A 27,796-nucleotide genomic window follows, 5' to 3' on the forward strand; every position below is an offset into this window, starting at 1 on the left:
AAAATTATAATAGAAGAAACTTTATTTATAATAAGAGTAATTGCTATAATGTCAAAAAAGACATGCCTTATACATGTTGAACATTCCACAGGGAATGTGGTAAGCAGTTATCAAAAATGTTACAAAACACAAACTGTAGTGTACTGGAATATTTTTGAGAACTACCAAATTTTACCAACATTAGCATACATCCTATATCTACAATTGTTAATCTTGGTGAATTGTGTTGTTGGTAAAACTTGGCTTACTAATTACACTAAATAAGCAAACAGTACTCTATAAAGCATTTGTTTAACAAACATACATACTTTATGGAGTACTATATGTGAGTAGATATATTTATCTTACGCTTTCAATTGATGCAATGCATTTCAAGTTTAAACAGTTCAATTTAATAAAAATCAAACATAACAATTTGTTTAAAATTTTATTAGTATTAATTATTTATCTAAAAGTAGTGACTATTAGTCCACAATGATGTCTGGCCAAAGTTTACTAAACCTATGATACTTAGAAGATAGAAGGGAAAGAAATATTAGCAAATTAATATAATTATTTGTTGTATTATAATTACACTATAAACTCAAAAGATGAAAAGTTTAACAAAAAAAAATTTCTTAAATATTCTTGCGCTTTAGTGCACACAATTTTACTGCATACATATGTGAACAAGAAAATTATATGCTTATCTATAAATATACAAAAATATTTTTCTATTACCAACAACCTGAAAAAAACATTTTTAATGTAAAAATAAGCTGATATTTATTAGACAATACCTTTCGTTTATAACTGATACATAGTACCAATATTTTATAAATCTCATGTCTATCTAATTAAAGCTTGAACACGCCAAAACTTGGCCACACAAAAATGGTTATTTTTACGCAAATGGATTTTGTAAACTATTTTTTATTCACAAAGAACTAGACTAGCCTATAATAGTAGTAGGAGTAGACAACAGTTTTTTCTTCTTTAATTTTTTCGTTGGCAAAATGTCGAGCAAACAACATCCAATGCTCAGCTACAACGATATCGCGAAAAGACTGAAATGTCCACAATCTACGGTTTGTCGCGTATTAAAAACGTTCCGTGAACGCTTGACAATAGATAGAAAGCCAGGAAGTGGTGGGTTGCAAGGAGTCAAGAATAAAAAAAAGGAAGTAAGTGTTGTAAAGATTTTTGCCTCAAATCATGACATGTCATATTGTGATGTTGCTAAAAAAGTGAAAATGTCTCAAAAAGTGAAACGTAGGGCAGGACTGAGAAGTTAAAAGCCCAGGCCGCACCTGATCGAGACTCAAAACAGAACTTATCGGCAAAGAAACGGTCGCGAAACTATATGAAAATTTCCTTACGAAATTTGAATGCATTGTGATGGACGACGAGCGAGACATACATTGTAAATTAAAAAAACGATCTAAATTCCCAAAAAATATCTTCTTTGGCAGGGTAGCTGTGGAAAAAAAAGTCGCTCGTTTATCACCACCTGGACAATAAACGGCAATATTTATAAAAAGTGTTTACAGAAGCGTTTGCTGCCATGTGTAAGAAAACACGACTCACCACCCATGTTTTGGCCAGACTTAACCAGTCGCCACTACGCAAAATCAGTAATGGATTGGTACAACTTAAACGGGATTGTGGTGGTACCCAAAGTATGTAACCTGCCAAATAGTCCAGAACTGCGGCCTGTGGAAGAGTACTGGAGTATTATGAAAAGGATTTTGAAAAAGAAAGAGAGAAAAAAAAACAGTCTCTGAATTTCGGAAAATATGGATCTGGGCGACGAAAAGTTTTCCTAATGAGAGGGTGAAGTCTTGTGTGCCGCGTGCATTGAAAAGTTTGATACATGGCTTACTGTGCAGACACTAACTAAAATAAGGAATGTTATTTTAAAGTTTATTAAATTTGACATTAAATATGGAGAGCATAATGTAATTATTTATTGCTATAATTATTATTTATGAATTTTAGTGTGCTGAACTTTTGGCGTGTTCAATAGTTCAATGTTTGTGATTAAACTTAAGATCTAAATTTTGATAATATTTTTATGATCAACATTTTCTTTCCAGCATTTATATAGTGCACTGGTGCATGTAGCGATTATTAAGTCATGAGCGTTTTATGGTAGAAGATTATTAGTCAATTTCAAGGCAAACAAGCCTCAATGCCCGATGCATTGAACAGTGTTAGTCTATTCGCTATAATTACCATGCCAGTTACGTGAGGATCTTATCGATTATGAATTTGTACATCCTTAGGATCTACACTTACACAAACCAAATTACTTACATAGCGCCGTACACTTCTCAGAAGTATACGAGTAAATTGATTCCATCAAAGAATGTAAAAAGTGTATAAATGCTACTAAAGTAGTTAACGACCAATATTGGCACGACCCGCCGCTGACAGGCAAGTCGCGACGGCGAGTCTGAACTTCAACCGACGTTCCTCCAGCTCGTTCTAACTAGAACGTTGATGCCAGCAACGGACGAACGTAAAACATGTGTATTAGTTGTGGCTAGTTCGAATGTAGATTCTGGATTTCGTGTCGAAATCGAGATAATTCTAGCTAGCTAAGTCATTGCGGCGGCACGCGCGCTTCGCTCGGCCGGTAGCGGGCGAGAATGATCGCGCACATCGTCTGAGCGTCCGTTTCTTCAGGGTAAGTGGCCATGGCCTCTGAAACTTGGGCTTCGGGGAAGATGCCGGCAAGGTGGAAGTGCATGCGACGCCGGGCTTCCCAGTGCTGTAGGGCTCCTTCGGAGGAGCAGGGTGAGACGCCGGGGCGGGAGAGCGCGGCCGCCGCCCCAGCCGGGGCTGACGCCACCCGTGCTGCCGCTGTGTGAAGCCGTGGATCACAAGCCGGGTTCAGTGTCAGTTGGCGCGCCAGCTTGCGATGGGGGTTCGCGTCTTGGGGCTGCGAAGGCCCAGGGATTTGCATCTGCGCACGGTCGAAGTGCGTCGCGAGCGCCGCGTCCGATATCCTTGGCGCGGCTGAATGCGCGCGAGCCAGCGGCTTCTTAATCTCCGCCGGTCGCCCGCCAGGCGGTAAACTGAGGGTGTGTAAATCGCGGGCTTTCAACGCGCGGGCTGCTCGCTCGGACAACTTTTCTGCAACGGACTTGTGAGGACGACCCGCACGCTCGGGGTGATGGAACTTGCATTTGTTGCCGTACGTACATTTCCGGCCATACGGGCAGGCGGGGGGCGGGTCGGTGCGGGACGGCGGCGCGCGGAGGTACGCGTCGAGCGTGGGCCCGGATCGGCCGAGGGGGTCGTCGGGCGGCATGAACCGATCGTTCACGAATGAGTACATAAGCAGTCGTTCTTCGACGACTTTCCTCCATGTTGGGTTTTCGGCGACGAGGTCTCTGTAATTGTCGTTGGAGACGACGATGCCGTCTGTGTCGGCGGCTAGGTGTAGTACGTAGCGGTCGTCGTAGCAGACCATTCTTTTGCCTCCGAGCAATCTGCTGGGAGTGTAGACGAGCACGCGGTCTCTCTCGAGTCGCTCGAGGCAGTCTCTGTCTGCGACAGGGTTGTCAGGGCGAGAGGCTTCCTTGCGCCACTTGGGCACAAACACGGTGATCTCCTTGTGGCCGCGCGCGCGGAACCAGTCTACGCAGATCTCGATGCCGCGACATGAGAATACTTCCTTGTTGCCATGACTGGAAACAATCATATTGATTAGAATAGCTATTAGAATTGCCGATTTTCTATAAAACAATGTTCAAATACCAAATCGACTTAGAATGGTGAAATACTTTTCCGAAATGTTTTTTTTTTATTAAAATTCTTTAATAAGCACAGGTTCCCAAATAGACGACACATTTTTGCAATGGACTATAATTATAGTTTTGCACAGCAAGTTGCAATTTCAGGAAAGAGTACTTTCTGAAAAAATATTTTATCTAAAAAAGGGAACACCTCGGGAAAGCATGTTTTACTGTCCTAATCGAACAAACTCCAAAAATCCATCTTTAATTCCATGCATAACTATTTCGCACGATAGGCCATTTCCAGAAATCAAACAGAAACCGCATATGCAAGACACTACGCTCACCTCATAGCAACATTGCTGCCGTCTATCACGATATGCCGCAACGGCGCTCGCTCGGGCGGCGGGTCGGGCTCCAGCGGCGGCGACGGCGAGAGCGGCCGCGGACGCTGCTTGGAGGCTAACTTGATCAGCTCCGCTAACAACTCGTTGCGCGGAGGATCCGGTCCTAACCGCTGCAGAGCCGTGCGAGCGAGTCGCTCGGAGTAACCTAGCTTCACGGCAAACTCGATTTTCGCCTGGAAATAAAAAAATAATATAAGTAAGTAGGTAAGTAACTTACGGGGAAAACAGTTGACTTCAAATGTCAATTATGTTTATTCCTAGCTATACTAGCCTAGCGCTAGGCTGCATTCATTGATTTACACAAAATCCAACTGTCAAATCTTAAAATAAATCATGTTGAAATTAGCGGTAGGTACGCGTAAGTATTTATTACAAGCAGGGCCTTGAAACATTGTTATTTATAAAAAACCGTAGCCAATGCGAAAAAATCAAGTAATATTTTTCTAAGGCTTTTGTATTTTGTACGGAATCTTCCAAGTTTAGGTATATTTTATACCTTAGGCTGTTATTAAGTCTTAAACTCAACCAAAACCACACCCCACATACATAATATAAGTGTACGAAATTCGACTCGCGATAATTTCCAAGCATGTTTGAAATATATATTAATATCCAAGGTCTTATCGGAATCTACCTTCTTAGCCAACTTTGTAAATAAAAAAATATTTTCGAAGCTTTCCACCAACGTCTCTGATTGACTATAGTCTTAGATTCTAATAGATTTCATAATCTATTCAGTATTGCCTAATACGGTCGCCAATCTGGTCATGATTTGTTGAGCTAATGTGCTAATTGGTCGATGTTGTCATATCATAATTTAAAGCGCTTTATTTTGCCCTGATGTCAGTTAGATAAAGTTTATGTAGACAGGCGTTCTGGTTCTTATTCTATTCTAATCAACACCGTACCTAAAACTATCAATAAATATCGACGCACTTGTCCAAGAACAACTCTTTGAACTTAACGTTTATCTGTGCAAAGATCGCTGGTTATAAATTAGACGTCTAGGTACGATTGCCGATTGTACTGATTGGACCCGTTTCGCCCTAATCTCGTTTTGTCAATTTGCAATCGGAATGCTCTTGTATTGCCAATTTGTTTATTGCTTCCTGCTGTAGGCGGTTGGAGCGTTATATCGCAATGTAATCTACAATCTTACTCAAGATTCAGATTTATAAGAGTTGATTTGATTGAGCTTCAACAGTTACTGCGAATAAGTATTTCTGTATTATCACCCACATTTAATGGCTAAAACCTATACTTAGGTAGTTGAAAAGGATCTGGGCAGTTACACATAGGCGTCTTGCATTTGCAACCCTTGGCTTTAAAGAAATTAGAGATAACTGATACAAAATAAAAACTATAATTATGTAGATGACTGCACTCCCTTGATTAGATACAGATGAAACTGAAAATATTTCTGGCGGCGGCGCCTATGCAATCACAAGCCTTTAATTAAAGTCAGCAAAGCTACCAGTTTTAAATTGCGCTTTTTATTTTTAGAATGGAAAGCAAGCATAATGCTATGTAAGTAGGCTTCTTATAAACGTTTATATGTATATTAAAAAGCTGGACGCTCTTCTTTTTGCGTGGCTACTATACCGTCGCAGTGCAATTTCGAGACAAACAAATCAACGACCACATCGGTCAGCCACAAAGTACCTTAGTAGTAATCCACTTGGAACTGCTCATTTCCTCACCTGGTTAGGGGGTGGTGGCTGCGGAGCGAGTGTGACATATTCCGCGAACTCCGCCGCGAGGGTGTCTGAAGGGGTTCGGGAGGCGGCGCGGTGAGCGCTCTCGTCTTCGTACTCCGAGTCATAGCTAGAGTCCTCGCCGCGCTCGCCCGCCCAACCCAGGGATGACTCCACATATTTCTGTAACAAAGGTTAAGAGTCATTAACATGGCATATTTGAAGAAGGTACTACTGCCAAATGCCAAAGAGAAACACACAGTTAAAGAGAAACTACATGTTGTGATGTGATATTTTGATCATGTCATCAAGTTGCAGAACTTCAGTCGTCCCAAGAAAAGCTACATGAAATGTATGTTTATGTTATGGTATTAGATTTAACTTAATCATGTGACCAAGTGTGTGACCAAGCATTGTGATTGCAGATGCTGCAGTCTGTTACAAAGACCACCATAATGCTTCATGAAAAATCATCCGCTTTTAATGCCGATGCCTATAATGATCAGCTCAGAATTCTGCACGTACAAAAAAAACAAGTGTCAAACTGTATATTCGTTTTTAATTTTCTAATAAATACCTATCAAGATTTGCCTGCAGATCCAGCCAGGTCAGTATCAACACAACGATCATGATACATACGTATATATGTCACGATCATACATCCAATGTAAGTGCGTAAGTACTGGAATAATGCCACAAACTAGAGTTTTCTTTTCCTATTATGGCGGGCGCAAATCAAAGTGTGTATTTTTACGCAAGTCCTACATCAAGGCGACGCTCAACAATCTGTTTTACGTAATGTTACCGTAGCACGCCGTAGCTGTCTCCATGTAACGCGCTCATGGAATAATTCACACGCGTCGGTTTCGATTTCGCCGAAACAAGTCCGCAAGAGACAATGAGTTTGGGGATATCCTTGCTCAGTCAAAGCAAAACAGCTGATTGGCTTAGTAGGTATCTGTAGTTTATCACTATAGCTTTTGACTTTAATACAAAAACAACGGATGCAGTATTCAAAAATATCTGCAGTTAACGCCGTGTGATAAGATAACTATTCAAACTTTGCATTTTCAATATAGTTTTATCTACCGCGACCGAATAGTGATCAAAAAGCAAATTTTATATTACAATCGGCGCTGCCGACAGGGTCATACATGCGGGCGACGAAGCGGATCTACAGATGATCATTGACCTTTAGCGTGTGCGCAACGACAGACCATACCGGTTGTCATGTCATTCATTATTTGACCAAATTATTTTATATCCTTTAAAACCACTATACCTACCTAGCAGCTGAGCATTCCTCATCTTTTTCAAAAAAATCGAAAATTCCCTTACAACCAAAGGTGCAGTAAACGAAAAGATAGTCATAGCCTCGGCAACATCCGTATTGAGCCCTAGTTGGCTGTGATACCAAGTTTATAAAGTAGGATTGGTTGGTAATTGGTATTAGTACCCATGCCATGTAATGCAACAAAAGTTCAATATCCATTTGGCTACAATATAGCATCAGGTCACACACCAGGATATATGTAAACTGTAATAAATGTCGCATGCCGTCTTGCCGACGCAAAAACAATGGAAAGGGCACCTTTCGAAACTTTTTATTCGGCATTTATTTTGGCTGCAGAAATCCATGGATTAGGGAAATTTTGTAGGTCTCTAAAGAGGGGATTGGAGGTTACATCCGGCAAACGGTTCGGAAACGCCCCTCCTACCTGCTTGCAGCCGGATGCGACTTTCTAAAAGATATGGTGCGCGCGGGCAACGGCGAATGAGACCGATCCGTGTTTCTCTCTGCGGTGAATTGATAGAAAATTACAGCTCCGCATTGGTGTTCTGATAGGATTCTGAGGTTCCGGTTTCAGAAGTGGAACACAACGAACATAAACCAATATTAATTGGAGAAGCAAAAGCTCGCCTACATTTTAGATTGAAGTAAACATTCAGATGGCGAAGAGCATTGTTCCATGATATGAAAGTATGCCGATGTTGGATTACCTATTATTTTTATACCTGAACATGGAATATTGATTCGGTCACTACAATAGGTCAACAAACTACAAACTATCATTATACATACTATTATAGCGCAGGTAACATTTTAATAAGTATTAGCTTTTGTTCGACGTTTATCAATTGATTTTAAAATTCTTATCGTTTCTATTGAATATTATGAGGTAGGCAAATATGATAAATAAATCATATGCGGTCATAGCATAAGCCATTACAATTCACTAAAAGCGTCACGTTGAAAGGAAACATAAATTTTAACATAATTTTATGTCGCTTAACTCAAGTTAAACATCGTTACGTCATGAGTCTTCGGTCTGGTGATTTGCATAGGGGTCGCTCATAAACAAAGATCATATTGATAAAATATTATTTTCAACTTTGCCTGTCGACTTAAGCAAGTAGATACTTGCAATATTCAGAACCTAGCATTAAATTTAAAACAAAAGTGACGAAAAGTTAATAAGTACTGTCAGTTCAGTGCAGCTGTCTGTCGTCGACATAGCTCGCAAGGTTATCAAGATGTCGCAAAACTAAACTGATTTGCAACGGCTCCGTGGGCGCAATTCTTAATGCAAATACTTAATCAACTATCAGGTTAACTAGTGAAAGTGATTAAATGAAAATAGAAAACAGCACATTAACCTTACAGCCTAATATTTAACAGAACTATATTTCAGTTAGTTAAGTATCAGCGCGGTAAATCAATTTCTTATCTATCCTTCATAATGTATAATTTTTAAAGGTTCTATGTTCTATTGAACAACGTCAACATTTCAAACCAAGAGTGCAAATTGCAGGACGAAACCATTCGATTAGATCCGTTATACTGATCAATGCATCAAAAATTCTTGAACATTCCTGTTTATGTATGATCAAAACAAAGCCGGTGTTCGCTAATTTCCTCGTAACCATTGCCAGGGCTACTGATATAGCCGTGCGCAAAAAACCCACGGATTCTCCCGCATTAGCTGCGCTTGTATATCGTTGCCGAGAACAGTTAGTTTGGTTACTTCTCTTCCGGGTACATATATTGAAATAATTCCAACTTTGAACATTTACGGTTTCATACCGATGAATCAGTCAACTTTCTCTACATGTTCACAGGTTTTTCAATTACGTGCATTACCTACTATCCTCATATCATAGCATACTCTTGTTTATGTTAACAGCGTTGTCGCAACATGGAACAATGCCGATAACTGTCCTTTAAATTATGATACCAACAAGTCGATGAATATTAATGCTTTTGTTGCGAGATAAAGTAACAAGCTGGTCTTCTCGACCAGTTTAGCGTTGGAGGTCGCGCGAATCATTCAAACCATTAACTGTGGTACGAATTGCAGATTGCTTTATAAACACAGAAGGTCTGTTGATGAACGTAGGACGTTGATCGAAGGCTTCCGCTTTTATCAAATCGTTAGCCTTTGCAATCATTTTCTTCATGTTATCTTTTCAACGATGTAATGTGTTATCTTTTGGATATAAAGAAGTCTCGTCAGCTTGTAGTAAATAAGCCAAAAGTCACATTAATCGCAAATCATCGATAAGAATAGGTTGAATTGAACGGTAGTGACTTGGCTTTATGTATTGACATAAGAAATAAGCTCTACCATTTGTTGTTGTGAGGTACCTAATTATGAAACAAGACAAGCTCAGATCAGTAGGTAGGTATGTGATCACAGACTTAACAGATTAGAAACAAATTGCGCGTTAAGAGTAAAGTTGACATGTGACGTGTTACGATAACAATGACGTCAGTAATTATAAGAACGGTTATAACTTATAAGGACACTAATGTTTATGCGCAGGCGCTTTCAATTTGTTTACATTAGATACGATAAAGATACACATGGACGACGGTGTTTAATTGTTTTGTTGTTACATTGTTAGGGTTCCGGAGCCAAAATGGCAAAAACGGAACCCTTATAGTTTCGCCATGTCTGTCTGTCTGTTTGTCTGTCTGTCTGTCCGTCCGTCCGTCCGCGGCTTTGCTCAGGGACTATCAATGCTAGAAAGCTGTAATTTTGCACGGATATATATGTAAACTATGCCGACAAAATGGCACTTACAATAAAAAACTAAAAAAAAAAAAATTTTTTAGGGTACCTCCCATAGACGTAGTGTAGGTGATTTTTTTCCCTCATCCAACCTTTTAATGTGGGTTATCGTTGAATAGGTCTTTTAAAACCATTAGGGGTTTGCTAAGACGATTTTTTGATTCAGTGATTCGTTTGCAAAATATTCAACTTTAAAGTGCAAATTTTCATTAAAATCGAGCGTCCCCCCCCCCCTCTAAAATCTAAACCGGTGGGTGGAAAAATTTGAAAAAATTCAGGATGATAGTAAGTATGTCAAACTTTCAAGGAAAACTATAACGGCTAAGTTTGCTTGAGAATTATTAGTAGTTTTACTCTTAAATAGCAGCCTAAGGTGTGAAATATATCTAAACTTGGAAGATTCCGTATAAAATACGAAATCCTCAGAAAAATATTACTTAATTTTTTTGTAATGACTACGGAACCCTATTTTGGGCGTGTCCGACACGCTCTTGGCCAGTTATTTATAAATAGTATTTCTGTTTGCCTCTAAGCTTTGAATAGATTGTTAATGTTATCTGATAGTATTTTCAAACATCCGTAAGCATTCACCTAGATTTCACGGTCACTGAACTGATACATAAATTCTTTGAGCTGATATTCAGACATGGACTTCTAATCTCTTGCAATGATCAGTTGCTATTTGGGACTGTTTATTGTTTAGGATTAGTACATAAACTTTGCCATTGGAATTATGAAGTATTTAGCGTCCATTCACTTCTTCTCTATTTTAATAAATGTAAAAACACAGTCCAATACGGCCCTATTCATTATCATCACGTTGAAAAGTCTAAAAAAATGTTTACACTGAGGTTTTCTCTACTACCTCGTGCACTTTAGACTTTAGTCTGCTCGCTTCAGTTTCTATAAAATGAATATTGATGAAACCAGTAAACAACTTCAGCGCCTATTATCGTAGGTCCGATTATGAGATTGTTGGTTCCATTTGTAATGGAGAAATTCTATCACGCGTTTGTGTAGAGATAAGAGTAGCCAATGGGGTGTCTGCGATTACGCGCGCCGCCTCGTGCGATGTGGTGCCACGCCGGCGGCAACCAACAGGATGCGCACGCGACGACACGCTTCAAACAATAACACAAGTCACAACCAACTTACGTACCCGAAATAGTGCCAATTATCCTCACCGTCGCTAGCATTTTAGAAATAAAGTCTTATCCTTAATTGCATTGATTAAGCATGAAGGATGTCCGATAACGTTTCAACCTGAACGCGAATTGACAAAATTCTTGGAAAGTTACCTCAATTTTTTAGTTCTCAAATATTTCAACGATCATAGATATAATAATGCGTAATTAAATTGAAATTATGTATTTTTATTTTTCGATCCATTCTGCCTACCTATTGTTCCAAATTGTAGGCACATTCTCAATAGGTAATTTTCGACAACTTAATTTGGGAGTTTCGCAACCTTCAATTTAACTCGTACATTTTTAAGGACATTAATTAATTAATACTTACATGATTGAAAAATAAAAATAATGCAGTTAAATAATTAATAATAAAAATGAATTATCAAAAGCAGAATTTCTGAATTAGGTAATGACAATATTGTATTCAACGTAAATATTTTTTGTACGTAAGTGCCTCCACTGCACCACTAACAATGTTTAAGTGTCACGAAAGCATACGTGCGTCTTACAAAAAGACTCATTCATTATCTATCAAACTGAAGATAACAAACTAGTTTATCAAATGGTACTCTTTGTAATTTGGGATAATGTTCTGAGATCCGTAAGAATTTCATTCTAGTATTGGATTGGATAGTTCCAATGGGTGGGCGACGTGGGCGTCGATTCCTGGAAGAATTTAGATATTTATGTTTAACCTGTACCACTACCATGAGTTTACAGTGACCGTACTCGATAGCGATGGCGTAAATTATTTGTAGAGGCGCTGTACAATTCTCCATACAAATAATTTACGCCGTCGCTATGGAGTACGGTCGCTGTAAACTCATGGTAGTGGTACAGTAGCCGAATCTAAAACAGCTGAATGACGTTAAAAGATAATCTGAGTCGTTTGTTTTCGCGTTTTCCTTGAATAAGCGTAAAAGTTGGGCAGATTTTTGAAAATTATCCTACATAGCCGAACCGGCCATTAACCTGTTCTCTCCCAGAGGCACAAATTTGTGCCCAAATTCCTTTGATCCTGTTATCCTGGGAGATGACAGATTAAACAGGAAAATCTGTCGTGGTGAGGCCACGTTGGGGCGCCGACTTAAAATCACCAAGAAGCTTCCAGATTAGATATGAACTGTATTCGACGTGCTTTAGGTTTAACTGAAAATTGATTGTATTATAGGAAAATATCAGCATTATTTTGTGGTCACGCCGTGGCTTGTTTCAGCTGTTATTTCGTTCACATCTACGTTACAGTTACGTATCCGTCTTGACCGGTTTTTATCATATTTGTCAACGAACCGCAAGTGGGCCTCAGATTCTGGCCGCTCACCTACCTACCTATTGATATTCATTACATCACAGCATAATCATACCGGATACACTTGATACGTTCCAACCAACATTAGAAGGTTGCCAAGCCATTATTTTTATGAATTGGTGATTTATACCCATTGTTGATTTTCTGAATATCCATCGTAGCATTTCTTTAATTAAAGTAACAATAATTTGAAGTCAATTCCGAAAACAAAGTGTGATATTACTTAATTATTATATTTTATCACGCACGAATCCCTATAATCTATTTTCACTTAGTACCTAATCACGACTAATAACATACTTTGTCACTAAAAGTAGACCACGGTAATGTTGCTTTCGATGGTTATCAATTTGTGGCATTTCCTCAACATTTGAAAATAGCGATACCTTCACATGTGACAAATGTAATTCATTTGAAATGGGATTAATTAAAAACATTTTTAAGTATCCTCTCTCAGATAAAAGTAGCTGCTCGACTAAGTTTAAGATACGATGCGGTAGCTTAAGAATAATTAGAATCTTTTCTGTAGAAATATTTGTTGATAAGATTATTACATCCTGGCTGGATTACTTTGATAAACTTCAGTTAAATAATAAAGTCGTTATAACGAATAAGAATATGTTATCTTCACTTAAACGTAAACACACAAGGGCACATTGTTGAGGTTTTAATAGGACGGCATATTTGTGATACCAGACAAAACAAACAAATAAGAAAAGATATAAAAGTAGAATCAAGAATTGAACGAACCGCTGAATGCTAAAAAGACAGAAATTAATGTGAGTATAGGTAAGCAATACAAGTTTATCGGGGATCTGGCATTGATAGTAAATTAAATAGCGATCAGATCGTCTTAACGTCTTCATCAAGATTTCAAGTTGATCAAGAAGAGAACGAGCCGCTGAATGCTAAAAGGATAGAAATTAAGAAATTAATGTGACAGTATAAGCAAAACCAGTTAATCGGGGATCTGGCATTGAGTAAATACGCGATCAGATGTCGCTGATAACGAGCGATTATAAATCACTGGTGCTCACATCACAACCGAGTGAAAGTCCGCCATGATACCACTACCGGACCTGCGACACTTCACACGCGACAGATGAACACATTAAACATTAATTAACTCTGCCAGCTACTTTCACAGAATGTTATAAAAAAAATAGAAGCGGTAAAACATCGACACCCTGCAAACAACAGACGACCCTGTGTGTGTGGTCCAGATTCTAGGACTCTGGATTCTAATAGGAGTAACGCTCTAAAGAATACTGAACTTGCATCACAGTACACTGACAAACTTATAAGATTACCAGAACTCCTCAGCACAGAACAATCCAATGGGTGTCGTGAAACAATATGGAACACTGTCTTCAGTAATTATCATAACCATATTATGACGTTAAACAGTTTTCACAACAGCCGGCTACTTCCGGGATCGTTATATCGGTCGATCGTGAATTATCATCATTACAATGCGATGTCCGACACACATCCGTGTAGTGAGGTCGAATGCTTATCGGATTAGGGGTTGCATGTCGAAAGTTGTCGCGCTCACCTGGGTGTTGTCAGTCGCGTACATAATAAATGCGTGTTAGTGGTGTGAGAGAAGAGAGCGGCATGACCGCGTGCGCGAGCGCGGCGTGTCGCGGCGAGACTGCGCGCGCGCACACAGTGAAGGGGAAGCGGGGCACCGCCAGATCCGGGTTGACTCGCTCGTAGGGATACCATTTATTTCTTTACAAACAGACATTTCGCCAAGAGAGATGTCCGGGTGCCCATTGTTTGCTCGCGACATTGTGTTGAAATTGACATTATTTAATGCATGATGAATTTGGTCCCAAAAATAAAATAAAAAATTTACGAAACGGCAAAGCAGGTTTAAATTCCGCTCCAGTTAAAATTTATAAGTTTTCAAATTTTAGTTTACAGTTAAAAACTGAAGTATCTAGATATTGATTTACCCTTTTTAACAGATCTAACGCCATAAATCCCGTATTGCAGTGTTTTGCGATGTGAAAATGCGTTACGCATCCCTTCCAGCCTGCAGGAGACGCCTCAGTGGAAAGTTATGTGGGGCTCCGTCCTTTAGGGTGCAATACAATACAATATTTAGGGTGCATAGCATACCCACTCAAAAAAACACATCGGCGTTTGTCTACTCTGTCGATACAATACAAACATTTAACCATGAAAAGGTAGTGCCTCTTGTCTTAACAATAACAACCACAGGGGTCACTAATTTAAACTCAGCCCGACTAAGTGGAACCTCTCGGGAACCACCGAAACCCAAGTTAGAACAACTAAAATTAGTACTCTAAAACATAAACAGAATAAAAGAAAGTACCATCTTGATAACGTGCTCTGCCTGCGCTTTTATCGCTTTAAACCAGCGCAAAAGCATGCACCGTAGGAAAATATTTTTTTCTTATAAATAGATAAGAGCCGGATACTAACATAGGCCATTCTTTTTTTTGAATTTAAGACTTACTACTTACTACCTACGAGCAAGGACCATATGGTCTTTGCTACGAGTATAGTTCTAATAGTGGGCGCAAATTGCTACCCATCATTTGGTTTCGTGGTATGGTCAGACCCAAAAGGATTATGGCAGGACTATTTGGACCTTGGCAATATTAATGGATTTCTTTGTGATCTGAGTCTCAGATGAGATGAAAGGCTGAGAGAAGGGGAGGCCTTTACAGTGCCAGTTGCCACAACAGGGTAAGAAAAAAACTTTTTAACAAAAAATAAAAACCGCCGAAAAAACTGTAAAGCAAAAAATAATAAACCTTTTTTTTTATTTAACCTTCATCTAGGTACTAGTTTGAAGTCGGCATGAGCCAGCAGGAGTGATTGAAACCCAATATATAGTAGTAGGTGAGGTAGACGACTATAGGCCCACTCCACCTGGCTCGTGCTTGTACAGAAGTAATGAATAATGTATTTAGTCGGAAAAGTTCGTATTTAGGTATCTTGATACAATGAAAAAAAAAATTCACTAAATCTATAAGCAGGTGACTGACATATCCTACTAATCCTACTTATACTACTTATTATATTATAATTATAAATGCGAAAGTTTACTTTATACCCTATTACTTATAAATGCGAAAGTTTGTGTGTGTGTGTGTGTGTGTGTGTGTGTATGTTTGTTACTTCTTCACGCTAAAATGGCTGGACGGATTTGGATGAAATTTGGTACGTAGATAGCTGGACATCTGGAATAACACATAGGCTACTTTTTATTCCGATGCTCCCACGAGATAGGGATAAAATCTGGAAATAACAACCGCTGGGCTTAGAGTCATGAAATTTGGTTTGTAGATAGCTGGATGTCTGAAATAACACATAGGCTACTTTTATTCCAATATTCCCACGGGATACTTAGTTGTTCAAAATGCCTATATATGTCCCACTGCTGGGCACAGGCCTCCTCTCAGAACAAGAGGGCTTGGGCCATAGTTCCCACGCGGGCCCAGTGCGGATTGGGAACTTCACACTCACCATTGAATTGCTTCGCAGGTTTGTGCAGGTTTCCTTACGATGTTTTCCTTCACCGCAAAGCTCGTGGTAAACTTCAAATGTAATTCCGCATATGAATTTTGAAAAACTCAGAGGTGCGAGCCGGGGTTTGAACCCACGACCCTCTGCTTGAGAGGCGATAGGTCAAACCACTAGGCCACCACGGCAAGTGGGCCTTCTGATGGTAAGAGATCACCACCGCCCATAGACACCTGCAACACCAGGGGGACTGCAGATGCGTTGCCAACTTAGAGGCCTAAGATACATTATGGCATTTAAGATACTCAAAAACTGTTTACGGTTTTGTGCTAGTGCACTCTGATGGCAGAAAATTGCAGTAATATTCCCTATTATGACAACATAAAAAAAAAACACAAAATAACTAAACTGGTTAAGGCACTTGTCCCACCGCCGACATAAGCAAGAAGCGATTAGACATAGTAACTAGAAACAAGTGGGCGAGCACCGGGAAGCGAGTAGTTTTGTCATAATCATAAAAACAGATAATAGCCCTGAATAAAATGGACTGTGTTAAGTATTAAAATGCGCACTCTGTGGTTGAGACCAAAAAACTTTCTGTGACAATGACATATCTCTCAACTTTACTTTCTATGTACGCCATTGTGTTGTAGCTCTGCTGCTAATAAAACAATAAACTGTTATTGAAGTACTTTTATTGGCTCTGACGATAACATCTCAACACTCTCATATCCTTGATTCAGCTTTATAGCATAAGCAAAAGCAGAATAAAAACTATAAGTTAAGGCTAAGATTCCCAACTGAGGACTTTGACACCCTGAGCATTGCAGCGCACCCAAATGCATCCCAAGAGATGCAATGGTACTGTTATGTGATGATGTAACACTACAATAATTGAATTTACAGTGATTTTTTTTCATCATCTACCCATCCTATGTGTCCCACTACTGGGCACTGGCCTCCTCTCAAAATGTGAGTACAGTAGAAAGAATGTATGAGACGTAAAGAATGTTACAATGCATATAATAAAATATTGGGAACTCCTGATTTGAAAATTAATACTTCCAGTGATCAAGTCTAATCTAAACACAAGTGTTTTTGAAATCTCCAAAATAAATTTATAAATAAATATAAAAGAACTGCTTGTTTAAAGAGATTATTTTCAGTTTTTGATGATAGATTTATACTTTTCTATTAATTCATGGTTTTCAGTGCAAAGTAGTGCAAGTTGGCATGCCAAATTGGCTTTCACATCATGATTTTGAGCAACTCTAATTTGTTCTTCAGATGCGTACTAACACTTAAGTTGACCACTTTTTTCACAATCTATTTTTAGTGAGACCACTGGCTTCACCTCTTTTACAAATATTCACGAGCCATATTGTAAAGGCATAAAACCATTTCTTATTGGATGAAAAAGAACATATTTCGTAACTTTGAACTGTTTTTTTAAAGCCATACTAAATTAAGTCATTTAAATGTGTATAGATATAATTTCAGTCTAAATCTATAGACATTGTTGATAGTGTACCACATTCTCTATAACGTGGGGGGTACAACTATGGCATGCAAAGACTAGTTACCTGTATTCTTCCGACGATTTCACGAGGTTTGAAGTTTCCATCTGAAGCGCCCAAGTTGAATAATACATGGAAGTACACATATTCAGATTTGTCTTTGGCAACGACTGATTTATTCTCTGATAAAGTGACATAGTAAAAAGTTTCTACTAGATTAAGGTACTTGCTATAAAACTCGGTTATACACGAACGCGGCACTGATATCAGTAGATCAGTATCTTGAGACATTTTTGACGGTTTAACACTAATGTCGCAATCTCATGGTTATTTTGCAATTAATTGCATAATTCGAATCAAAACAGAACTTCGTCATTCGTCATCATCAGTCTACCCTACCCTACCTCTGACTGGCTGTCAGTGTCATGCATATCAATGGCATTTTTTTTACTTGCCAAAAAAACAAAGAGATCTTCTCCACACAGCCAAAGCCAATGCAAAGAAAAAGTTTGGGTCATTTATCTGGAGTACATTTTACAAATATACAATACAATTAAAATACGCAGTTCTACCTAACGCTCACCTCAATACGGTATTTGACTATTTTGTATATATAAATTCTACACAATGCCTGTTATCGAATGTTTTAGCTACCTACAAATACAAAGTTATAAAGGTTTTCAAGATTAGACAAGATATAATGGCATGTGACGTCACGCCATAATTGATGCATAGAGAAAAGCGTTTAGACAGGTATATAGATTTCAAATCACTATAAATCCAATTTTGATTTAAATTTTCTCTTCGCTAACACTTCTGTATATCTATACATAATAATATTAAGATATGGCTATCAGGAGTTGTCAAATACTATTCGCTCATCGTGGTACCCATTCCCTGGGCTGTATGCTTAGTATTGTTATTTGCTTGAACCGAATTAAAAATTAGTAGAATAGATGGGGTTCTATATGGATTGATTAATTTATTTCAATTTTAACCTACCTAATTGACCTTATAATAAACATTTAGGTTCCAAAATTAGGCAGATCGTTAGTAAGCAAAACAAATATAATGATAATTCAATATAAGGCAATCCAATGTTACTTAAAACGTTATTCGGCTATACGATGATTAGTTACTAAAAATAAGAATCGACAAATTGAGTTTTCGGTGAAATAATATTCGACAGAACAAGAGTTATGCAAATGGTAATTTAGTAAAAATGAAAATGAGACAAAATAAAAATTATGAATAATGAAATAATAAAATTGACTTTAGTTATACTATTAAACTAAGACTTAATTATAGTAAAAGTTGTAATAAAGTCAAGGGAATACCGTCCGTTATGTTATACATAATTATGGGTATACTGTACGGAACCCTTTAGGTACCCGACTCGCACTTGGCTTTTTTTTACTGGTGTGCCGTGAAACTTTGATGAACGAAAAGTGTGCCGTTAAAACCAAAAGGTTGAAAACGCCTGAGATGTTACGTTTTTTTTGTATATCTTGGACTTGGAGGGTGGGACAAAAATCGGTACGGAGGGGCCGGGTGCGCTTCTCATCTCTGGCATTAGGTACTAGCGACTCGGAGCATTGTGTTATTTGTGTTGCATTTTATTCAGTAAATTCATTTTACCGTTATCACTACGACTACGACAAAACAACCCCTCAGTCAGTTCGCAGCCACAACTGCATTTATTTATTAGTGATTTTAGTTTCTACTTAACAATGTGGATGCTCGTGGAATGGTCGGAGGACCAAGATATTTATCCTACTTACAAAATCATACGGAAGAAATATGTGTTGGAAAATGATTGTACGCAGTTCGGGAAGTATATACGCTTTCGTGATAAACGGAGTAAAAAAAAGCGGCGTGCGAAAATTGTGATGTGTTCGGGTATGTTTTTGTTTCTTGAACTAACTGCCTACCGTCGCTGCCCAATTTATTAACTACAGCCCAAAATTTTAATAGAATTTATTTTTATTGCCGTTTTTTTATGCAAAAGAATATAATCATATTGACAATATACATTTTTGGGTCTATGAAATTTATTTTATTTGAACGTTTAATGATAGAATCGAACGGACATAAAATGTTACTATAATTTCAAGGATTTGTCTTTTCATGAAATGTCCAGATTTAGTGTACGACTTAAAGCAGTAGAAAACTGATGAAAATGGGAATATTTCTTTTATACAGTTGTTGCCATGTTCAAGCATTTTATTTTTATATCAAAAGTGCGCCTTTTACTAAGAAACTGGCGCCCTTATTTAATTTCTACTCTTTTATGTCGTACTCATGCAGCGTGTTTTTACAGAAAATAGGAAAACACTCAAGGAACACAAAAAGAAGCTTGTTAGAAGGGGTCGTAAAGTAAAGGCACTCATGTCGAAATGTATGCAAAAGTGCCGCAAGCAAATGGTAATTTTTTCTTCAATATGGCGTGTTTGAAAAATAGGGATGCCGTGATTTAGCCTTTGAGATACCAGCAGCTGTTGATGCAAATGAAAAAGATTTGTCGTTTCCCGAATCTTGGTTTGAACCCTGCGGTAACTTTGAACTGTCACAGTATTGGTATTAGAATAAATTTTTTTTTTTAAATGATTGATTGATGTTTATAAGCAGGGTTACGATATAATACTCGGATCTAATCCTTGCATCTCTTATTAATTACCTACCTGACTAAAGTTGCGTGTTATGGTTGTTTGCTTGCAATAACGTTCCCGTGTTCCAATTACAGCTTTATTTTTGCATCTCTTTTGTGCTTAAAACTATATTGACTGACTATGCGGGATTGTCGAAATATCGATATAGTAACTTCTCTGATACACTGGAGTATTCGGAAGTCTAATGTGTGATATTTTTTTTGTCTATATGTTATTGATCAACTACCGGCATCGTTCCTTGTTCGGTGTATTTCTAAAAAAATATATCAATCAATTTACTAAGACATTTAGGGTTCAAACTCTTTCTAATACTGCAGTGTATCACCCCTGAAGTTCCTACAATTCCTACATTATTATTCCGGATACCCTGTATAATTTGCCGTGGAATGGAGGGAAACGTCTCAAGCTGCATGACTTTATTATGGGCTTAGTATTTCTATATCCTTATATATCGTATTATTAAAAAAAGATTGCCATTATATTTTTTTGATAACAAAGTTGTTGGTAAAGTACGACAATAAAGAGCAGAAATTAATTGCTTATATTAGGGTGCATTTTTCTCCTAATTTATTGTTTTATTGTAATAGGGCCTATATTCACTTACATTAAATTCTTCGCTTCAGACCGATCGAAACGACGCACGAATCGATAGTATATGTCAAGATCGTTAACGATTTACTTCATCGAAGACGATGTCGGAGATCGCGATCTCCGACATCGTCTTCGATGAAGTAAATCGTCGATCGCAACAAAATCCCATGCAATCATGAATATCGTTACGATTAATCGACAGTGTATGGCTCTATACGATCAATCGTCACGATTTTCAATAGATCGATCGTACAGACGAATCGTACCGTATATGGGGCCCATTACTGTGAGGATTTCAAATGTGGTATTTTGTGTTAATTAAAAAAGTACCGTAAAAATATTTATAAAAAAAAATAGAGAAAAATATTTGACTTTGGCATTGTACGTACTATTTAGTAAAATTTCAACGATTCGGAGTACCGTTCGTTGTAATGACTACTTAGTGGTCATGATAAATAATGATAACTATCCAGTTTTACTGTATGACAAATAATATCGTACAGTCAGCATCAAAATTAGCGGATCACTTTTTTACTCTGTCGCATTGACACATTGACAATCTTGCATGGCGTTTAGTGCGTGGCTGTAAAGCGACAAAGTACGAAAGTGTATAGCTACTTTTGATACTGACTGTACCTACTTATCAGATTAAAAAATGTGAGTAAATGCACCCATTTTTATGAGCGTGGCTAAAATATTACTTACACGAAAAATTTCCTCGCGTATCCTTCCGTTTCATCTATTTTCTACTCTTTATTGACATTCCACTATAGCGTGAATTTTATCATTACTTATTACAAAAATCTCTTTGTTATCTCAGGGCCCTTTTTACGGTTCGGTAATCAAAATGGCAAAAACGGAACCCTTATAGTTTTGCCATGTCTGTCTGTCTCTGTCTGTCTGTCTGTCTGTCCATCCGCGGCTTTGCTCAGAGACTATCAATGCTAGAAAGCTGTAATTTTGCACGAATATATATGTAAACTATGCCTACAAAATGGTACAATAAAAAATTAAAAAAAATAATTATAGGTCCATAGACGTAAAGGTGGGTGATTTTTTTTTCTCATCCAACCTTGTAGTGTGGGGTATCGTTGGATAGGTAAAACCATTAGGGGGTTGCTAACACGATTTTTCGATTCAGTGATTTGTTGCAAAATATTCAACTTTAAAGAGCAAATATTCATTGAAATCGAGCGTCCCACCCGCACTCCCACAAATATTACTTAATTTTTTCGTAATGGCTACGGAACCCTATTTCGGGCGTGTCGACACGCTCTTGGCTGGTTTTTTACTTTTAACGTCACTTCTGACTTTCCGAGATTATCTTCCGGATGTCAAAACTGGATTAAATTCTCTGACCTAGGTATTAAGTATAATGTGTTTGACTATGTATTGCAGAAAAGAAAAATGGCGCCTGAGCCTGAGCCTGAGCTTTCGGATTGTTTGCCTGGTCCAAGTAAAATATGCATGCTTCGCTTCCCCAGAATACCTAACATGCCTACATCACCTAGCTCATCTAGTTCTAATCAATCCGTTACTAGCCCAAGCATGCCCTCGTCCTCTATCACGTCTATCACAATTCACAATACTTCTTCTAGCTCAACTACTAGCCCTAGTAGTGATGAGAATAAAACTAGACCAAAGGTAATTAATGAGATATTTTTACAATTACGATATTTATTTTTAAAAACTTGATTCTTGTTTGTTTTAAAGTCACATATTCACACAGATATATTGAATAATGTTTTTCCATCGCATTTTATCGCATCATTTCTGATTTGTTTTGCTTTCTCCATTAGCTTCAGTGAACTTCAGTAACCTACTTGAGAATTAAATTAGCTTATTTTATGCGTATGGATGTAATAAACCGTCTTTGCGGGCTTTGAGTCGTTAAGCCTCGAGAGTCTTTAGGGTTCGAGTCTTTAAGCCTCGAAATGAGCGTTTTTCACAACAATACATCTGTACAAACTATCTGTACATATGTAAAATTGTGTTTTTAATAGATTAGGACTTTTTACTTTTGAAAAATGTAGAAAAATTAAGGAATATTTAATAGAAGCATAATAAGGACTAAAAACGGAAATCAAAAGCATAGTTGGCTGATAGTCATCTTATTTTTCAGATTCGTATGCCGGCGCCGCTGGTAGAGAGATCTCGATCACGTAGTCCTCACGGTAGCAGGAACTCTTCTGTAAGCCGTCGCGATAGGCGTTTAACCCGTCATCGTATACCTATGATAAGAAGCCGTTCCATGGTCTGCAGCACACCAAAACCCAAAAAGCCACCTAAAATAGTCTACGACAATACTACACAGACAGATCCAACACCAACATTGCATAAACCCACTGTAGAAATGTTCATGCTTTTTGTCAAACAAATTCAAAGTCATTTCGTTAAGTTGCTAGGGAAAATTGAAGAATTAAGAGCAAGTCGCAATGGAAATGGATCGTCACAGCAGAATGAATTGGATTCGTCAGATAATTCTGAATCTGATATATCCGATTCAGAGGATTTACCACACCAAGATTTAATAGACATATTGAAGGGTTTAAACGTAAATGTGCAAGTCGTGGACGCTAAATCTAAACGATCAAACGAGAATACTCGAGATTCAAATGAGACTATTAATGAGTCGAACGGAAATGTTCAAAACTCAAACGTAAATGCCCAAAGGTTCGACGAAAATGATCATTACTTGGACCAAAATTCTCTAGAATTGGTTGTAAATGACCAAAATCATGACAACAATGATAACATCGCAGACGAAAATGAGTATGTCGCAGACGACATTGGCTATGATTATGTTGTGGTCGAGGATGATGATTTCGCGGTGAACAATGATCATGTCGCGGTCGAGAACAACCTTTTCGCGGACGCGGACATGCAAGAGATGGAAGAAGTTCATCCTGACGAAAATATGCAAGTTTTCAACGAAGCCGTGGCGGAAAATGCGTTAAACGAAAATGCTAATGCTCAAATTTTCTATGAAAATGTGCCAGTACAGCCAGTTTTTGCAGAGCCAGGGCAACTGCCAGGTTATCCAGAGCCAATGGTACAGCCTGTTTTTGCGGAGCCAAGGCAACTGCCAGGTTATCCAGAACCAAGGGTACTGCCAGTATTTGCGGAGCCAAGGCAACTTCCAGCTTACCCAGAACCAGGGGTGCAGCCAGTTTTTCCGGAGCCAAGGCAACTGCCAGCTTATCCAGAGCCAGGGGTGCAGCCAGTTTTTGAGGAGCCAAGGCAATTGCCAGGTAACCCAGACGAAGAACCAAGGGTGCAGCCAGTTTTCGCGGAGCCAGGGCAACTGCCAGGTTATCCAGTGCCAATGGTACAGCCAGTAATTGAGGAGCCAAGGCTACTGCCAAATTTCGTGCAGCCAAGGCAACCGCCAGTTTTTGCAGGGCCGAGTCGTCAACCAGCTCCTGTGGACCCGAGGCCATCGAGTCCAAAGCCAAGAAAATTAGAAGTACGCAGAGTGTCCGCTCAGTCAACCATTCCGGGAGAACCAAGTGCTGCAGCGCAAAGATGTGTTTATGGTGACGAGGAAATGGTAATAATTTCAAACACCCTAAAAGTATATTGGGTGCCTTTCATGGGTAGTGTTTTAAAATATAATAATTTCGCAGGTTGCCATAGGGTTTCACCGCACCTTAGTACCTAGAAGACTTATGAATGATATAAACTGGACTACTTACACTACCGCCACAAGACAACTTATGCAGGCTATATTTCCTCGAAGGTATTAGTCATATTTTATAAGTAAATGGAATAAATGTCCCAGTTATTACATGCCTTTCTTAAGCTTTTTTCTAGATTTGAAAAGAGTATTCCGCAGTAAAATGAATAGTCATTTTTTACGTAAGTACACTGGTATTCGGCAACTTGAACTAAATCAATAGTCCGTCGTTTAGCATGATCATTTTGTTGATATTTGTGTAGATAGCCTAAGTTAAATACTTGGCTGCGGCAAAAAAAAACTTTAACATTTGATCTGTTGTTCACAGAATTTTAGCGACCCATTCGTTAAGCGGTAAACCATCGCCCGCCTTCCCCCACCAAGTTGCGAAGAAACGTCTGGATCCAAAGTTAGTTGAGGACATCGTGGAAACCGTTCGTAGTAGATGCGGGGCTCACAAACAATGGATAAGGTAAATTAAATATCAAGACGAATAGAAATAGCGTTATTTATGCAGTTAAACATAGTCATGAATCTTGATTATATTTAATGTTTGTTTCATAAAAAAAATAGTTAAGTCGTTAATAGTTCGTGAAATAAGATGACATATTAATGTGCTTAAATTAAGCACGATTAAAGAACGTAATAGGTATAACGTAACATAACAACGTCGATGGAGCTACGTGGAGCTCCCGTTTCTATGCTGTTTAGGCTTTCGGTCCTGATGCCAGTGGCGTCTCTAGCCCATGTAGCGCCCGCGTGTGTGACGGTGTCATAACACGGGCGTAGGTTCTATTCATTGAAAGTGCTGCGACAGGCGCCCCTAACAGCGCTGCGCCCGTATGCAACGAATGTACTTACATCTTTCACCATAGGTAAAGCTGCCTCTGCCTGATGCAATAGGTACTAAGCTGCCTATTCACTTTATGTAAATATTAAAGTAAAATAAAAAAATGCATGTTTTTAGCAGAATTACAGTTAGGCTTAACGCTAACGTTTTTCAACATGACGTGTAGTGTAATTCATTATTGTGCGTATTAAGCATTATGCATTTTCATTATTAAGTTTAGTCACTTCAAAGTTATGCGTTATGTGTGTGGTATTATGCCAAATCTGTTATATGTTTTTAAGTTAGGGCAATTCTTTTTATGATAACCAAGACTCTGGTGGAACCTGCATACTTTGTATAGGTAAGGTACCTGGATACTTTATATACCTTTATACTTTGGCTCGTGACTATCTTTCTTCTCATTCCCCAGGGGTGTTATAACAACAAAGTGCACTGATGAGGCTCGGCTGTACCGCAATCGCCGAAACCAGAACAACCGTAACGACGAGGACCAAGAGAACCAGGACCCAGAAGAAGGCCCCGCTTCCCGTGAGAGACGTCGGAGACGGGGTACGGATGAATCATCTTCATCCTCTGACTAATTCGTTACAGAACCTGGAGTATTCCTCACGCGGTCTATTGCCTTGCCTCTGAAAATCAATGGCGATGAAGAATATGTTATTATGGTCACATCTATTTTTTACTTGGGCTAATTTTAATTAAGGACTTCTATGGTACCATCAGCCAAATATGTGGTCTGTGGATAATCGTTTGTATAGGAACTTGTTTAAAAATTGATAGAGCATTTATTTGGCCGATGGTACCTAATTGAGTTCTCCTTAATTTTGCAGCGGTCATTCCAGTACAATTTAAAACCATAAGATGATTTATCAATACCAATAAAATTAAAGCGTAGAAGGGAGGAAACACTGGTAAGTATGTGCGAACCATTCAATTTGACAGATCATGCTTTTCTCATTGATTCCTTTTTTCACACCAGCACCTGAACCGTTAGTGCGTAAATTGTACAACAATGACAGCTTTAAGATATTTTTAATTTGTACTTACTTAAAGGTCGGAAAACGAAAAGAGGGGCTCGTGTCGAAGTCTTTAAGTTGCACAACACGTGATATTTTCATTTTGTCCAAGGGGTTTTCCTTTCGTTCTCTTACTATGTAAGTAAGTACATACCAACTTGTAAAAAACGACTGTGCTATCGAAGCGAGGGTCACCGTATTCAGCAGGGCTACTACGAAACTCAAAACTCGAAGTTCGTGTCGTGCGGTCCGTCTGACACTTATACTGTTCAATACGAGAGCGAGAGGGACGGTACGATACGAACTTCGAGTTTCGAGTTTCGTAGTAGCCCTGCAGGTACCCGTACCCGGTCTATCCTCCTAACGCCCAAGTCAAATTATTGATTTATGAACATCAAACTTTATGTAATTTATGATAGAGTTTGATTTAAAATTACAATAATTCCTTTACAAAGGGTTCCGAGGAGGCTATTTGTAATACCTTTAAACGAACAATTATTTTGTAATAATATATATCTATGTATATGTGTGTGTATATATATATATCGTTTGTTATCGAGTTTTAGCCCGAGCGAAGCTCGATCGCCCAGGTACTTAAGAATGTAAGGAACGAAGAGTCCTAAATTTAGTTATTATTATCTAATGATTTATGTTTATAACCTACCCCTCAATGGGATTGTGAAATATATTTTTATGATCAATTTTTATTAGCTTTTCTCTATGACGTGCATTTTATTCATTTCTAAACTTTTAAAGACTAACTTTTCTAAAACATTTAGTACCTCTAGAATAAATAAATCTTTCGTCATGAAAAAGTTGGGTCAAAATTATGTTGTAGACAAAATGTTGATTCGTGCAAAATCAATAAAATTCATAATTAAGTATAATATAAAGTCATTATTATTTTACCAACTAATGATCTAATATACCTAATTGAGAATATTTTTAATGTAACAGATGACAATACTAATATTTATAATTAAGTTTTGCAATTTTAAAAATAGGTTTTTTAATATTTTTCCTGTCCATTAAAAAATCTACAACGCAAAAACGAGATTCTTGCTAAAAATTATTAAATTTTAAAAGGGACGTAGGTAAATTACAATTTTATTTCTTAATTAGACATTATTATCTTATTTGGTAATATGTATTATGAATTTTTCCTCACATTTGAAATTTCAATTCGAAAATCAATAAATATTTTTACTAGAATTATCTTTGGGTTTTAATTTAAATTTAATTAAGTTCGTATATTATTGAGTGGGCAGGGGCCAACGTTTAAAAAATGCAAATATAACAAACAAGGCGAGTGAGGTGTCATTTTCTGTTTAATTTTTTGCGCTGAATCGATTGAAATCATAGTTTTACCTGGTTATACGTTATACTTACACAGGACGAATATTTTGCCGGATATGAACAGTTTTTGTTGAAAACATAGAACAGAACAGTCTAAAAACGACTACCTACCCACAATAGTTTCTCGAGCTGAAAGATGAGGATGTGATGGTAATAGGTTTCGAACTTCACTGTGCGGTCTCTTTCATACAAATTTAATTTAACAGGAGTGTGAGAAGGATGACA

The 27,796-nt window shown here is 38.1% G+C and overlaps 2 protein-coding genes across 5 annotated transcripts; one reads left to right on the forward strand and one right to left on the reverse strand.

Moving 5' to 3' along the window:
• Positions 1 to 4: 4 nt before the first annotated feature.
• LOC141440723 (probable ribonuclease ZC3H12C) lies at positions 5 to 17,820 on the reverse strand. 2 transcript variants are annotated; one of them, XM_074105264.1, is made up of 4 exons: positions 17,480 to 17,820; positions 5,830 to 6,006; positions 4,070 to 4,302; positions 5 to 3,674 (listed from the first exon to the last, which is right to left on the reverse strand). In XM_074105264.1, the coding sequence occupies exons 1-4, from the start codon at positions 17,702 to 17,704 to the stop codon at positions 2,585 to 2,587; spliced, it is 1,725 nt and encodes a 574-aa protein (XP_073961365.1). In that variant the 5' UTR covers positions 17,705 to 17,820; the 3' UTR covers positions 5 to 2,584. The 2 variants fall into 2 exon arrangements, with proteins under 2 accessions (XP_073961365.1, XP_073961366.1); XM_074105265.1 differs by lacking the exon at positions 17,480 to 17,820 and adding an exon at positions 13,951 to 14,070.
• A 1,096-nt stretch (positions 17,821 to 18,916) lies between these two features.
• Positions 18,917 to 27,393, forward strand: LOC141440860 (uncharacterized). Of its 3 annotated transcripts, XM_074105433.1 has the most exons (7): positions 18,919 to 19,312; positions 19,734 to 19,837; positions 22,072 to 22,317; positions 22,796 to 24,223; positions 24,300 to 24,412; positions 24,678 to 24,821; positions 25,609 to 27,391. In XM_074105433.1, exons 1-7 carry the CDS (start codon positions 19,144 to 19,146, stop codon positions 25,778 to 25,780), a joined length of 2,376 nt encoding a protein of 791 aa, XP_073961534.1. In that variant the 5' UTR covers positions 18,919 to 19,143; the 3' UTR covers positions 25,781 to 27,391. The 3 variants fall into 3 exon arrangements, with proteins under 3 accessions (XP_073961535.1, XP_073961534.1, XP_073961536.1); XM_074105434.1 differs by lacking the exon at positions 22,072 to 22,317 and having other exon boundaries at positions 18,917 to 19,312; positions 25,609 to 27,393; XM_074105435.1 differs by lacking the exon at positions 19,734 to 19,837 and having other exon boundaries at positions 19,231 to 19,312; positions 25,609 to 27,392.
• Positions 27,394 to 27,796: the final 403 nt, after the last annotated feature.

The sequence above is a fragment of the Choristoneura fumiferana genome, chromosome 23 (assembly GCF_025370935.1).
Source record: "Choristoneura fumiferana chromosome 23, NRCan_CFum_1, whole genome shotgun sequence".
Taxonomy (NCBI): Eukaryota; Metazoa; Arthropoda; class Insecta; order Lepidoptera; family Tortricidae; genus Choristoneura; species Choristoneura fumiferana.

Coding starts and splice junctions, on each gene's coding strand:
- LOC141440723 (XM_074105264.1), bottom strand. CDS start 17,704: ATGTCTCAAGATACTGATCTACTGATATCAGTGCCGCGTTCGTGTATA. Junction 4,303..5,829: donor AGCCACCACCCCCTAACCAG/GTGAGGAAATGA, acceptor TTTTATTTCCAG/GCGAAAATCGAGTTTGCCGT. Junction 3,675..4,069: donor GGCAGCAATGTTGCTATGAG/GTGAGCGTAGTG, acceptor GATTGTTTCCAG/TCATGGCAACAAGGAAGTAT.
- LOC141440860 (XM_074105433.1), top strand. CDS start 19,144: ATGTGGATGCTCGTGGAATGGTCGGAGGACCAAGATATTTATCCTACT. Junction 19,838..22,071: donor AAAAGTGCCGCAAGCAAATG/GTAATTTTTTCT, acceptor TATGTATTGCAG/AAAAGAAAAATGGCGCCTGA. Junction 24,822..25,608: donor GCTCACAAACAATGGATAAG/GTAAATTAAATA, acceptor CTCATTCCCCAG/GGGTGTTATAACAACAAAGT.